Here is a 16,092-nt window from a genome sequence, read left to right on the forward strand (position 1 = left end):
GAATGGTTAATAGCCAAAAGGATTCAAATCCATTTGTCTGTACAGTGTACTGAGTAATTCTTACTCCAGTTACTAAACCCTGTAGAAGAGGAAAATTTCTCATCTGTGAATCATGATTCTAATAAAATCTCCAAGGGCTGGTGTAAATACCCACAAAACACTGGTGCTTATTATTTCCTGAGAGTTGCTGAGAAGATAAGGCCTTGTTTATAGTTACAGCAATATATAAGAAAATCAAACCAGTACTCCCTTCTTCTAGTTGTACTCTTAGGCTGGGAATATTTGTCTTGATTAAGCATGAATCCACAATGACAACTCAGAGTTCAAGGCCTTTCACGAAGTCATCATCACTATTGGAGAATAATGATCAAGGGGCAGATGCCAAAGTTTATTTGGGTGGGTAGACTTTTGGAGACTCCAATTCAGATTTCGTTTTCTGTATGTCCTGCTATTTGTTTGGCTAGTGTGTGACCTCCACCTGTAACATGAAGCCCCTAAACATTCACAGATGGCTTTGCCAAGCTCCCCAGCCTCTGCTGAAGCAACCAATGTGAGCAATCTGGTTGACTGGATACTGGATGCATCTTCGTCATTTAATTATTTGAACTGGGTTTACGGGCAGTAATATGACTCCTCTCATCTGTGGAACTTAGGAAGGCCTGCAATGCTATTAAAATAGGATTGGGTGGACTGCCTGGGGAAATCCAGAGCCTATGATTCAATTACAGGGGCTTTCACAGGGTCAGTCACTACTCGGAAATTACAAAATCAAGTTAAGAGTCCAAAAATAGTGTAAATGGTAAATTGATCGTGATCAGATTTTAATCATGCTGTATTATCTAGAACTAGGTAATAGCATGAGGGAACAGATGAAGAGTTATTTGTTCATCTAAGTGTTTCTGTCTGGTTTTTATTTCCATGGGCAGCCTAAGACATAAATTCAGTTTGGCCCATGGAAAATTGTCAAGTAGAAGAAGACTGGCTTTCCAGTTCCTTCTTTTAGCCAGTTGTCATTTGCCCCACATCCTCTGTGCAGCTGGGGTTATCCTTTATTTGGTCTGTCATCCAGGCCTGTTTCTTTCTCCACTCTGCCCTGTGTTGCATCCAGCATGAACTCCCTTTCTCACTCTTTGCTGGCACATGTGAGAGAGCACTTTGAGTTTTTCGTGCTCCTAAAATACCAGCCAGACAAGGCTAGGATTACCTGCAATAGTGACAACTTGTGGTGTGTCTGTATCTGTGTGTGTGTAGGGGCAGGTGTTCAGTGATCAACCTGCAAATGATACCCACCATGGTCTTCAACTGGAGATTCTAGTCTTTCGCTTGAAACTCAGTATTTCTCCATTTTTCAGTGCCCCCTCTTTACTATCACCCTCCTCTCTGTCCTGAGAAACTCAAAATTACAACTATTTTATGCAGTTATAACATTCTCACTCTTCCACCTTCCAGGCCTTATTTTGGGGGTTTCTTTCCCAGTGAGTGTCATGAAACTGAGGCATTCCTGTGAAGATTTTTGCCTTCAGCTTCTAAAACTGTATTATTGTTTCTCCTTGCTAAGCTTCCATCCTTCCTTTGATTCCCATCCTCAGAAACCCGGGAGCCTCATGCTTTCTCACCCTCCCAGGACACACAGTGAAGTTCAAGTCTCAGCCTGTCTTGTTCTGCCTGATGCTGCTGAGGGGGTTCTATGACTACATCCATTCCAAGAGATTCCTTCCCAGTTAGTCTCATGCATTAATACCGAGAATTAATCCCTTTAAGCCATCACTCCCAGTGAAGTGTTCCTAAATGAAAATGGCAGAAATGTAGATGGCTTGCATTTCAGTAGAGGACTTGACCCAAAGTGTTACATCAGTGGCTCTCAACTGGGAACGGTTTTGTCTTACACTTTGCTTCCTTATCCGCTCACAGGGAACACCTAGCAGTGTCTGAGGACATTGTTAGTTGTGTTGTCACAGCTGGGAAGCAGGAGAGTACCTCTGGCATCTAGTCTGGAGAGACGAGAGTTGCTTTAAAGATCTTACAATGTGTAGGACAGTCCTCTCACCCAAAGGGCTAGCTAATAGGGAAACTTCATTGATGTTTGGGCAAAAATATTGGGGGGAAAATGTTCATTGGAAAACACACATGGACACTTGTATCACCACCTCCTCTGCAGATCATCTAAGCATGAGAGTTTCTGAAAGGGACAATGACTCTGACTATGGGGCCACCTTGGGGTGAAGTGCAGAGTCAACACTTTGCTTAGTTAGATCACCCCAAAACAGTTCATCGGGGAAGAGCAAATGTTAGGTGGATTTTCTTTGCTGGAGGGGAGTTTATTTTCATTTTCTGGGCTTTCGATACTTGTGTATAAGTAGCACACAAAATCAGGATACACAGATCTCAAGAAAGGGGCAAGGGATCCTGTATGTTTCTAATCAAGCTGAAAAAATACCATGTAGGCCAAAAGCAAGCATTTACATGGAAAGTAATAATTAAGAAAAGTCAGTGGAGGGTAGGTCTAGCTGCCATGGAGAGACACTGAGGTTACAAACACAGCCAAAGCATGCTGACTCCTAGAGAGGGTAAGCACTCCTGGGGCAGCCAGGGGAGAACACAGGGTGAAAATGTGGAATAATTTTCTAATCAGGAATGGGAGTCTTAACCATGAACTTACAAGAGTATTTACCAGTAAGGTAAGCCAATTGTCCTCCCTGAAAATCTTTACAAACTTGAAAGGCACCTCTTGATCAACTTGTGTTGCGTGTAGTCCTGAGAAAAGACAAGGGAATAATTCCCATAACCTGCAGGGATTTCTTTTCACCAGAGGGTTTGGCAAGACTATCACAAGTTTAAAATAACAAAGTCAACACTGAAAATTCACTTTATTATGTTTTGATTTCACAGAAAATGTAGACTTGTAAATAACAATAGTTCTTTGTAACAATCTGCGTGACACTTTTATTAGCTCATGGATGTGGGAGGTTTGGTTAAACAGGAATCATGTGAATATCAGGGGAAAAAAAGCTAGAGTTGGAACAACTATGATTTAGAAAAATAATAATCATGTTGGGCTTTGCAAACCACCTGTCACCTTGCTGATCCCTTGAAAAATGTAAAGAACATTCTCATGGATGAGTGACAGAAAATTTTCTCTGCCTAGGTAAGGAGAAGGTCAAAATAAGCAGGCCTTTGTCAGCTTACACCAGCAGATTGTTTTTCAGAAGGTCAGCAGAGACCTGACAAAAGCAATTTACCAGCTTTGGAGCTGGTGAGGTTTATTTGTTAAGAGTACACTTCTTGCTCTTAAGATAAGGAAACATGGGTTGAAGTACAGTAAATAGACACAAAAGAATGGTTCTGGTCTATTGGACACCTCTCTGAGCCTTTATTTTGAGAGCAGGCAAGAGGCGAGATGAATGTTCTTCAGCTGAGTGAGACAATACCAGCTCCAGACCAGCCTTTAATAAATGAGAAGTAATCACAATATGTTGGCTTAAAAATGCCATCAAGGACAAGTGCGTGTACAGTCATGTTGGCTGCTTCTAAGGGAGCCCCGCTTTAGGTTTTGCAGAGTTGATGTAAGATTCCTTAATAAATTAATAAAGCTGAGAAATGTCAACGTGAAGCTAGATTTTCTCACTTTAAAGCTACTTTCTTTGAAAAAGAAATGTGAGACCTGATGTTTTTCAAGCTTTGTAATAACTCCAATAAAAAAGAATACAGCTGTGACAATTGAGAACATCTCTTGAAATTAACCTTGACAGCCTTGAGCAAAGCTACAAAACAGGTATGGAGAATGTGAGCAGTGGCTTGAGGCCCTGCACTTCTGGGCCTCCTGATGCCTTGGGAAGTAGGTGCTGGGAGGGGACAGGGAAGCAACGACAGCAGGAAGGGTGGAGGTTACTCCCAAGAGCTGAAAAAGCCATGCTTCACCATCACCACGCTCACTCAGCCTGTCACTTAATAGCAGCCACCTGACTCTTTCCCTCTTAATCCTTCTCCCATTATCCAGCCCCATACAGAATAAATTGCCATTAGTAGATTCTTCTGGGATGTTCCTTTCAGTCTGGTGACATCCATATAAGGGAGAGCAGATAATCAGTATTCTGGGGTGCCCTATGATTCTCCCACTTCTGAGCATCTGTGGTCCAGTAATATGCCAGGGCCTCCGTCCTGGAGGGGCAAAGACCCACCGCTGAGTGTGGTCCTGGCACTTGGGGCTTTTGTGCTGGAGCTAAACGTGAGAGGCTATCCAAGATGTTGTAACTAGATTGCACCTTTTTTTTTTTAATATATGAAATTTATTGTCAGATTGGTTTCCATACAACACTAAGTGCTCAACGGGTATTGAAAGCACTAAGTGCTAAGGGGTATTGAAAGATGCCCTCTTCAATACCCATCACCTACCCCCCCCCCCCCCATCAACCCTCAGTTTGTTCTCAGTTTTTAATTAAGTCTCTTATACTTTGAAGATGCACCTTGACAAAGGTGCTCACAGAATACAAAGATCAGTCCAATACAAACCAATTTAGGGAGGCAAATTTATTGAGGACAACAAATTTGCTAAGACTGAGTCACGTGCAGATTACATCTTTATTATAGAAAACTCCACTGAATTAGTCAAGATCTCCTATTCTGTTAGAACTTTTAAAGATGTTGCAGAACATTAATTGGCATCATCGTGGGCCTAGAAAACTTTGTTTTGTAATAAGATTTTTATTGGGAGGAAATTTTTAAGGGGATCTGAATGGAGTCTCTCATTTTGTTTTGGGTAATTTGTGCCATACATTGCCTTAAAAGCCTCAGGTAATCAAGACTTTAGTATAGTTTAGAATCGTGGACTGTGGAGCCTCAACCAAGCCCTAAAGAAAATGAGTTTGAAATTATCTTCACCTGTTTTTAATTTTTTTTCCATAGTGGAGATTTCCTCTATTTGAAAACAGATAAAAATCTTTCAGTCTCTTGTTATACCCTCCCTAATGGCGATACCTACTGGCATTTCAGATGGCTGCCAGAGTCTCCCTTACAGATTAGGGAAATTTATGCAGGTTCCTGCATGGGTACACCTTGTTCCCTTGCTCCTTATCAAGTAGGATGCATCTCAGCAAAAAAACAAAGTCAGATAAAAATATCCTAGGGGTTATGGGGTGCCTGGGTGGCTCAGTCAGTTAAGCGTCTGACTTCAGCTCAGGTCATGATCTTGCTGTTCGTGAGTTCGAGCCCCGCATCAGGACTCTGTGTTGACAGTGCAAAGCCTGGAGGCTGCTTCAGATTCTGTGTGTGTATCTCTCTCTCTCTGCCCCTCCCCCTCCCTCAAAAAGTAGATAAACATTAAAAATATTTTTTTAAAAGAAAGCATCCCAAGAATTAAAAGAGATAATGACCATCCCTTTTGGATGCTAAAATTATTTAGACTCCACTTGCATTAATTCCGAGACAAACTAGATAAAGTGCTTGGCTTTCCTGACTGCTCTGAACATGTGGTCCTGTTTGTGATGGGGCTTGAGAGCAGTGGCAGATATTTGCACAGAGATCTTCACCTCTCCCAGTCTCAGTTTCCCCAGATACAAACTGAAGGGAGCTGAGATGTCTACTTAGATCCTTTCCATTTCTCAACACACCTATGGATTTATGATTTCATAATTCATCCAGAAGGCAGAAAGGCTGATGGCTGTGGGACCACCATGAAAGTCCCCTCATCCCCCCAGGAAGGCACTCACAGACAGCTTCAGTGTAACTAAGACCGAGCCCACCTGCCTGGCTTTCCCACACCCTGCCGAAGGCCCACACTGAGCTCTGAGCAATTCTGTCATGCTCCCCCTTCCTGCCTCTGAATCCATAGAATAAAAAGAGGAAAGAACCACTTTGGAAAAATCAGATGACTAACTCTAGGGAGTGAGAGAAAGGAGATAAATTCTGTTGTTTTTACGAGGGTGAGGAGGCAAGTATCAATTATGACAAAGTACCTCAGCAGGTTGATGTCTGTGAGCCTCAGTCTAAACGTCCTGCTGCAGAGCAAGGATGGAGAAACTGAAGGCCAGGCTATGGACGAATGAGCAAACATCAGTGTGACACCAGATGCATAGAATGGAACATCCTATTAATGAACGTAGCTCAGCAAAGAGACCATATTTAGAACCAGAACCTAATTGTGCCAAGCGGATGAGAAGTAACTTCAGATATTTCGCCTTTCTTTCACTTAATATACAAAATGGGGTGGCAGCCTCTCCATTTTCCCTGGACGTCATCTTTTGGATCATGACAGAAGCCGGCCACAATCTGCACACTGATGTTCCCATAATTACAGCTGGGTCCCTTAAATAGAGTCTCTAAATTATGATTTGTTTGCCATATAATATACTAGGGTTACCAACCTTATAAGCAAGGCTATGTGTCATTTGCTTGAGGCTATGATATCTTGACATCTTGTCAGCCTCAGATGAACACAATTAAATATGGCAGGTGTTTAAAATGTGCTTGGAGGGTGATGGGTATATGCTAATGCTCCTTGGCACAAATGGCAGACCTCTTTTGGGCATCTGCTCACGGTGCAGGCCGTGTAGGCGTGACTTACCTCTGGAAACCTCTCTGTCAGCATGTTGGTTCCCTAGTCTTGCCGTCCCAAAAATTATCATTCTGAAGGCCATTTCAACTACAAAATTCCATGGGTCACATGCATCATACCAGATAGAAATTTTATTCCCCTTTTTCTCCTTATCTGTACAGACACATTTTCTGATATTTTACTCACTGTTATTCTCCTCCATCCTCCCCCAATAGGTCAGAATACTGCCAGATCATCAATCTTTCTTTTAAATTCCCTTCAGATCTTAAGTGAGATCCCTAAAGTTGCTTTATATTAAGGGGACTTTATATATAAAGTTGCTTTATATTAAGTCAATGCAAAGCAATGACTTTCTGAGGCTCTTGCTATTGTAAAGATTCCAAAACTGTACCAAAGGACAACAGTCCCGTCTTGTTACGTCAAATTTTAATATAGCAATAAGTGCTTTGAAAAATATGCATTTTAAACCTGAAGTTCTTTGAAAGCCATCTTTCTCCAGGCAGTTACCAATTACCCCTGGACGTGGTGGCTGCGAAAATCACTTGATCAGGCAAAAGCCTTGCTTGGTCTTTTCAGGATTTACAGTTAATTCGGTGGCAGTTGGTCCTGCTGTCTTTACCCTCCTGAGAGAAGTATGGGATTTCTGAACTATGATCATTTATTGGGAGACACAGAGAAAGCTCCTTTGGGACACTCTTTTCCCCTCTGGCCAGCCGCTCTAGAAAGAGGAAACGTCTAGGTGGGTGGAGACAGCGATGTGGCCGGCCCCTTCCCTCCTAGCAGTCTGTCCTGACCAGGAAGAGATGCGGCCCAGAATGCTCGAAGGCGGAGGGAATAAGGCATGCTTTGTGTGCAACATGTGGCCCCAGTTCTGGGGCCACCTGGGTGGGAGAGGAAGGACTTCTGTTGAGGCAAAGTCACATGCCTTAGGAAATATCTCCCCGAGAAAACCCAAAGGCCCAGTGTCCTTGCAGATCCAATGGAGTCCTTGCAGGAGAGAAGGTGATGGCAACCTCCTCTGGGGTCATGTGGGAGCCGCCCAGTCAACGCTTTTAGGGGCCTTGCATGTGTGCACGTCCAGGGCCTCCAGACAGTCCTGACAGCGCACGGCACAGCACCAGTGGAACTTACACTCGCACTTGGTCATCCGGGTGACGTGGGAGGTGTCATAGCCTCTCCCGCAGCACATGACCTCGCAGCTGTCCATGCCCCGGGAAGTCAGGTTGCATACACGGCCTGCTGTACCCAGAGAGCCTGGAAGACAAGTGAGGGAGGTGTCACCGCAAAGCTGTGGGCAGAATACAATATGCCTCGGGAGGAGGAGAATCCACCCTCTGGGAGCGGGCCCTGCACCCCCCAACCCCAACCTGGGGCTGTGTACCACCTGTTCTATGGCCCAGGCAGCATCTGTCCTCCCCAGGGGCCAGCTGCGGCATGTGTAGTGGAGCCCAGAGGACCAAGTGCAGGAAAGATGGACACAAAACTTTGGACCTACCTTGGGCAACTTTAACTCTAGTGATCCCACTTCTGAGCTGGATAAACCTTTCAGTTTCTCTTTACCCAGACTAGGATTGATGGGTCACTGCATGGGCAAGGCCAGATCAGATGGAAAGAAGGATCTAGTATATCTCCCTCTCTCCTGACCTCAAACCACATCAAGGAAGCAGTGACCCAGGTTAGTGCTCTCCACATTTGTCAGGGCGTGGAACCCTCAAAGGGAGAGGATTCGGCCTACCCAGGCCTGACCACACTGCCTTTTTAGAAAGAGAAGAGAGGGGCGCCTGGGTGGCGCAGTCGGTTAAGCGTCCGACTTCAGCCAGGTCACGATCTCGCGGTCCGGGAGTTCGAGCCCCGCGTCAGGCTCTGGGCTGATGGCTCAGAGCCTGGAGCCTGTTTCCGATTCTGTGTCTCCCTCTCTCTCTGCCCCTCCCCCGTTCATGCTCTGTCTCTCTCTGTCCGAAAAATAAATAAACGTTGAAAAAAAAAAATTTAGAAAGAGAAGAGAATGCTCGTTGCTGAAGGGGAGGTGTGGGCATCATTTGTGTAAGACCTTGAGGAGGGAGCAACACCTGGTCTGGTTTACCGTTTGCGCTGCCATCCAGGGGGCCATCTAGATGTGTCTGAGGCTTCTTGTTGAAGCCAGGATTCTAAGCCTTCAGTGAATAAAACTGGCATAAAGCCCTGTTAGGAATTACCAGTGGAATGTTGTTGTCTTAGTTAATTAGGGTGAGGTTTCCTAAATGGCAATTCATCTTTATGAATTTGTTTCTGAAAAAGACTCTTAAAGATAGAAAGCCTCTTAATCTGTTCTATTCCTGGAGAAGCACCCAGAAGTCTTTTACAAGAGCATTATTGGACAATAGAGCAGAACAAAGTGCAGTGGACATTTGTGTAGTTTGCTCCACCTATGATGATCCTTTCTGCTTCTTTCTCGGGCACAGAAATGGGCACTTGGCAGCCATGTTGAACAACACGACCCAGCTCAGCTGGTGGCAGGTGATCAGACCAGAGCTGGGGACCTGACTTGTGCTGGGGAAATCTGTTAGGTTTCCCCAGGGATTTGCAGGTTTGTTGGAGATAGGCAGGCAGTCTTGCCTAATATGGACTCAGTAGCCATTGGCAGCCATGTACTATGATGAAGCGTGTGGACCAGTGGAGGTCTACAGAGAGATAAGAAAGAGGCAGATGTACAGACAGCAAGACAAGACATGGAAAGCGGATGCTACCCAGATCCTGGACTATTTTTCCAGAGGTGCTTCCATTTGTCCCTGAAGCCTGGCTGCGTTCTAACCTCTGGGTTCCTAGAGATTCTGCATTCTTTTAATAAACTTCCCCTTTCCGCTTAAACCACTCCAATTTCTGTTGCTTGCAATCAACAATCCTAAACAATTGACAAACCTAGAGAAGCTAAACTCTTCATTAAAAAAAAAAGTACATTGGAATGAAAGACAGTGACTTCATTCATTTTCAGTTCCTCCATCATTTAACATGGAATTCCTCCCACTTCATAATTCTTGCAGTGTCTCATGACTCTCTCTCTGTTTATCACAGTCCAAGCTGTGCTCCAAATATCTACAGAAATGTCATGTTGCCCTGCCTGTCACGAACGACCCAGGAAGCAGCCAGGTCCAGGCAGGGCGTGGGGTCGAGCAGAGGAGAGGGGTGGGCACAACTTGCTGTACGTGATCACGCCTCTGACAGCAGGAAGACAGGCAGGGGATTTCATGATGACAGGAAGGATGGCAAAGGGCCGGGGTCAGGGTGGAAGATGGGGTCAGCCAAGGATGGCCGTGAGCCTCTATCATGCTGAAGAAGCGCAGAGTTAGAAGAGGCGGCAGCTGGGGCTGGATTCAGGACAGTGCTCAAAACCACTGCCTGTGCAGAAGGGACTCACTGCCAAGTCCTGCTTTGCAGCACACCCGTCATTTAATTCAGCAAACATTTAATGAACACAGACGTGTAAGACACTGTGTGGGCTGTGTAGAGTTTTGGGTGGTGGTGGTGGGGAAATAAAATAATTAGAATTCACTTCCTATTCCTATATTCTGGGAATTCCTAATATAATGAAGAGATAAATATGTAAAGAGATCGCTCCACTACTTCAAATATTCCATTTGCTGAAGAGTTGCAGTAAAAAAACCAAAAAACCAAAAAAACAAAAAACCCACAGTAGGGTTTTGTGCAAGGCACCACTGTAAACAAAGCTCAGGATGGTAGAATGAGGTTATTTAGAGCTGGGACATATCAGAGTTTAAGTTCCAGCTTTGGCATCTATCAGCTGGGTGGCCTTGGGCAAGTTATGCAATCTTATCAAGCTTCCGTTTCTTTCCTTGAAAAACTGGAATAAAGACAGTTCCTTCCTCATAGGGCTGTGGTCAGGAGGGAATGAGATCATGCATGAAAGCACCTGGCATAATAAGTGCTCAATTAATGCTAATCTTCTACTCACTTGGCAAGTGTTTGCGGAGTGTCTACCTTGTGCTAGGCACAGCTGTGGGAGCTTGGATCTATCAGGGAACAAAATGAAGATCCTGCCCTGAGGAGCTTATGTTCTAGAGGGAGTGAGCCAAACATGTCATAATGATAATTATTGCTATTAATATCAATAGCACACAGGATCAGAAAAGGAGCTGTTAACAGCACAGTTTTAAGAGGTGGCATCAGAGATAGGATGTAGAGGAGGATAAGTAGAAGTTCTGGAGGGAACATGGGACAGAAGGCATTCCAGGTAGGAGAGAGCCTCCCAGCAGCCTCTGCGGCACACTCACGAGCCCGTGCAGAGCCAGCATGGCTTCGGCACAGGTGTGAGTTAGGCAAAGAGCGTGGAAATGGAGTTGGGGCACAGGTTTAGAGCCTTCCTGTCTGGCAGCGGTGTGGGTTTTATTCCATGGTGAGTGGTGAATCTGTCCAGATTTTTAATCCACAGAAAACATGTGGGAATGAGAAGTCTGAAACAGCTTCTTGGAGTGGGGAGGTATCCTTCATGCAGTGGGATTAGTCCAGGCAGGAGATAATGACCGGGGACAGAGGTAGGACAAATGTGAGATGGGTTAAAGAGGGAGAATCACTAGGACTTAGTGACTCACCGAGTTGGGAGGAGGTCACGTTGGAAAAGACTGACAGTTGTTCATTTGGCTCAGCATGAAGGAGATAACTGGGGTCCTCTGCTGAGAGGCGCTTCAGCAGAATGACACGATGGAGCGGTGGATCGTGGAGTGAATGGGCAGACGGACACCGAGTGTGGGGTGGGGAGTTTTCAAGAAGCTTGGTGACAAAGCAGACAGAAGAGCATGGCTGCAAGGAGCGATGAGGCCCAAGGTGGGACTTTAAGGTTTAGGCCGTGAAGCTTGTGGGTTTGTTATGCAGTAGTAGACAGCTGACCCAATTTGGTAGGTTTTTGTTTATGTCAAGCACAAAGTGGGAAGAACCAGTCTATGCTATTAGAAGCCAGGGTGGTACTTTTCCTTGGGGAATAGTGAAAAGGGGCGTGAAGGAGGCTTCTAGAATATCAGTCTTCTTCAGGTCTTACTCTGGGCTTAGATTATATGGCTATGTTCATTTAAGACAATTCCCTGAGCTGTACACGTGACATGTGTGCTTTTCTGTATGTGTTTTATGTTCCAGTAACAAGAAGAAGAGGGAGGAGGCCACCTATGCAAAACCAGGAAACCCAGCAAAGCTCTGAAAGGTGTTTAACGTGGCTGGAACTCAGCATTCCAAGGGGAGAGTGGCAAGAGGTGAGGCTGCAGGGGCAGGTAGAAGCCGAGACATGGAAGGCCTTGTGTCATGGGGAGAGAGAGAGAAAGAGAGAGAGCGTGAGTGCATGTGCATGTGAGCGGGGGAGGGGCAGAGGGAGAGAGAGAATCCCAAGCAGGGATCCACACTCAGTGCAGAGCCCTATGCAGGCTTTGATCTCATGACTCTGAGATCATGACCTGAGCTGAAATTGAGAGTTGGATGCTTAGCTGACTGAGGCACCCAGGCGCCCTAAGGTGTTAAAACTTAAAAAAAAAAAAAAAATTAATGTTTATTTACTGTTGAGAGAGAGAGAGAGACAAAGCGTGAGTGGGGGAGGGGCAGAGAGAGGGAGACACAGAATCTGAAGCAGGCTCCAGGCTCTGAGCTGTCAGCACAGAGTCCAAGGCAGGGCTTGAACTCACGGTGAGATTATGACCTGAGCTGAAATCGGACGCTTAACTGACTGAGCCACCTAGGTGCCCCAAGGTGTTAAAACTTTTAACGTAAGGGCAGCGGAATGTGATAGAGTTTTTACACAATAGGGGGACATGGTGGATTTATGTTTCAGAAGGCTCACTGTGGGTGCTGGGGGGCCGGGGTGAAGTCAAGGAGCCAAGTTAGAGAGCAGTGAAGTGCCCTGGTCAGGGCACAAGGTGGCCGGACAAGGACAGTGGCAGGGGTGGGGAGGGGTGGAAGAGGTTATGGGCTCGGGGGGGATATCAAGGAGGCAGGACTGACAGGACATATGGAGGATGTGGGTCAGCAGTATTCCCAGGCTTCTGGCTTGAGTGACTGGTTTTATGCTGCTGACCTTCCCTGGGGTGGGAGCACCTGGGGAGGGGCAGGCTTTGAGCCCAGATACGGAGTTTTGTTTTCAACACATCGAGTTTGGGGTGACAGTGGGCCATCCAGGTAGAAATGTTCAATGGAAATACCCTCCGGGACTCCGCAGAGAGGTCAGGATGGACATTCAGACTAGGAAGTCTTTACCTCAGAGGTGGCAGCTGAAGCCATGGTGTAAATGAGACCCCCAGTGGGTGTGCGGAGCCCTCTCACTTGCCCCACTCCCAGAGGCGACTCTGAAGTTTCTTTCACCTTTTTGTGTTTTGTCGGTAAGCCCTGCACACCAATAAGCATTCTTTGCTTCCGCCAACATGCTGTCATCAAAATAGGAATTCACGCAACTGGAATTTTCTCTCCCCGCTTGATGCTTTGAGGTACGGGGGTGGGGGTGGGGTGCTAGGACAGGGAGGTGAAGTGTCTCAGTCCTGAATCAGACTGAGGGCTTTTTACTGACATCGAACTTGGTGACATTTTCCCAGTGGGCTGAAGCCTAAGGAGGTCTTGAGCTGTGATCTGACTCAGCTTCAGTGATGGTCCCCCGGATGCACAAAACTGAACCTGACCCTGTCTGAACAGAAGGATTGCTCAGTGAAGGGACTCCAACACCATGAAAACTCTGGGAGAAGCAGTCAAAGTGATGGCCACTGACAAGAGCTTGACTCACAAGTGGTTTCAGTAAAGGAAACAAAGACCTGGCATTGAGATCTCAGTAGTTCAGTGTTCAGTTACAGAATGCTGGAAAACACCATGAATCTGAATTAATACCACTGGTCGCCCAAACAGGGTGTAATGAGGGCCCAGAAGAAGGAAGATGAGAGGGGTTTTTGAAGGTTGAGAGCCACTGATGTGAGAACAGTGGTGAGGCCACAGCCTGGAGGAGTGATGGCCCCTGCAAGGTACCCGTGGCCCCCAGGAATGTGCCAGCTGAGAGGTACAGGGCAGGCTCTGTCGTCTGGGGAGAGGACGAAGCTGCAGGATGATGGACCACAAATTGGCCCCGCTTTGGGGTTTGGATCTAATTAGACTTAATGACGGACTGTAGGGCAGGAGGGCAATTTTGACACTTGCTGTCATTTGAGCAGAATATAGAGCCATGTCATCAAAGCCCTGAAAAGCACATTTCTAGACTGCAGAATCTATACAAAATTTGCTGGCATTGCTTTCTCTTATTGGAATTATAACAAAGCCTCGTTATTATTGATAGCAATAGGGCTGTACTGTCTTAGGGACCTCCCATTATCTTTTCCAAAACAGATCACCATTATTCTTACCATAAAAGACAAAAATCAAGGCTGTAAACGTGTGTGCTCTTTATGAAAGAGACCCTCCGAGTTTTATAATCTTCCTGCTTGTTTAGTTCTAAATATTTGAGATACACACTTTTAGACCGTTTTTTTCTGCAAACAATATACCAGTCCATTAACTAATGAGTCACTTATCCCTGCCTGGGCCACAACAGGAACCCCTGGGTTAAGAAAGTCAGCTACACCTGTAAGCCTGAAGCCCATGCATCCTTTCCTTTTTCCTCTCTTCTCCTCATTCTTCTTCTTTCGCCCTTCCCTTCTGCCTTCTTTTTCATCTTCTTTCTCTTCTTTTTGTTCATAATTGGAGCCAATACTTATGGAGCACTGACATGGGCTAGTCCCCGTGATAAGCATTTTGCCCGTATTATCTCATTTAATTCTTATAAGCTTATAAAGTAGGTACTGTTGTCACCATTTTGGAAATGAGGAAAAGGAGAAGGGTAAGTAATTGGCCCGTGGTCACACAGCTATCAGGTGGCAGGTCAGGATTTGAAGCCAGGCTTGTGTGACTCCAGAGCTTGAGCTCTTAACTGGCAGAGACAGTGACATCTGGCAGAGAGCTCCATCCCCGAGCCCGGCCAGATCCCAGGAAGCAGGCTCCCGGGCAGAAGTGCAAGAGCAGAGTGTTAGCACCCTTCCTGCTCTCTACCTTCATTATTTTATCAAATGAAGGACTTGCAAAGGTCCTGACAGGTAACCTTTTGGGAAGGGACTTCTTCTCCAGCGTGTGATATGCCATAGACAATTAAGACTCCTACAGTTACACGAGAATGAAAACGGCTAGTTAATTAACACGGGGTTAGCAGCTGACACTGCGTTTTTCCTGCACTGATATTCCTGTGGAATTCCTGTCACCTTTTTGAGAGATGAGACTGATTTCTTTGCAATGCCAACATGCACATCTCCAAAACATGTATGTGTCCTTAAGGTGGCTTTAATATATGTCACTGATGGGGCCGTGGCTGCAAACACTGAGAACAACTCTTGCTATGTAGAACTTTTACTGGTTAAGGTAGGCCAATAGCACCAATTTGCATCTCACCTCAAATGGCATATCTTAGCCTGATCACTCACATAACTCTCCCCTGACTTTACTCTAAGATTCACTGAGACATTTCCAAAAGCCAAATTGATCTTTATAGGTCAAATGTTTGCATCATACAGCACGTACAAAAGTATGTATGGCTGGCTCTACAAATACTTCAAAGGAAATTTTAAAAACTCTTTTGAGTAATGGCTCCATCATTAGTTTCCCGAATTGATATGTTAAGAGGATAAATACATATTTAGATGCTTCACATTTATTTTAAAAATCATTCATATTGCTTTGTAGTGTTATCTCTTATTGCACTTTGATTTCCTCAGTTTCCTTAAGATAAGTTGCAGGTGGGAAGCTTTTTTCCCTGACTCCCTTAGGTCTAAGTTTGTGAAATGTGCTCAGATGTATGGCCCGCCTGGGTACAGATCCTAGTTCCCAGACAGTATGGCAGACTCAGGCTCAGCGAGCCCAACCTTCCGCCACCTTCACCCACACTGTTAGATCATCTGCCTAGACTCAGTGTCCATAAGATCCGGGCAGTCTGTAACGTCTATGCCATGGGAAGGTGGGAGTTCCAGCCTTTCTCCTCCCTGCTATTGTCCTCACCCTGCACAGAGCTCACATATGTATTGGGGGAAAAGGATGATAAAGAATCAGAGTTTCTAAATCACGTAAGTTTGGGACCAGAGAACTCACTTTTAGTGGGGCAATGCGAGGGGAACATTACAGAATCGAGCATCCCATCCCTAGAGCTATAAAATTAATAATGGAGTCAGGGTTCCCAGTGCAAAAACATTTCTGTCTCCACCGACATGCATCTTCCTGACAGCAGAGGAGGACGCAGAGCTTTTGCTAATAGTTCCCAGACCTGCACCTCTGGGACCTGGAGAAAGAGCGCTTTCTCGAGCGCTCTTTCTCTGTGGATGGGCCTGTGTCTTTGGAAATTCCTGCCACTCCAGGCTGACAGAAGCCCATATGTTGACCATTAGGACATAAAGCAAGATTCACTTAAGCCCGTCATCCAATCGGCTGTTTCTCCTCTGGTTGACTTACATGTTGTCATTAATGACACAGATTTATCGAGGGAAGAGAAGAATGTTAGAGCAAATGTTAGAGAC

At 45.5% G+C, this 16,092-nt stretch overlaps 1 protein-coding gene across 1 annotated transcript in view; it reads right to left on the bottom strand.

The window, feature by feature from the left end:
• Nucleotides 1–5,352: 5,352 nt before the first annotated feature.
• Nucleotides 5,353–16,092, bottom strand: part of WNT2 (Wnt family member 2) — a 46,114-nt gene continuing 35,374 nt past the window's right edge. Inside the window, exon 5 of the mRNA XM_030308291.1 lies at nt 5,353–7,804. Coding sequence (XP_030164151.1) covers nt 7,575–7,804 — 230 coding nt within the window. The 3' untranslated portion in view covers nt 5,353–7,574. The remainder of the gene's footprint in view (nt 7,805–16,092) is intronic.

The sequence above is a fragment of the Lynx canadensis genome, chromosome A2 (genome assembly GCF_007474595.2).
Source record: "Lynx canadensis isolate LIC74 chromosome A2, mLynCan4.pri.v2, whole genome shotgun sequence".
In the NCBI taxonomy this organism is placed as follows: domain Eukaryota; kingdom Metazoa; phylum Chordata; class Mammalia; order Carnivora; family Felidae; genus Lynx; species Lynx canadensis.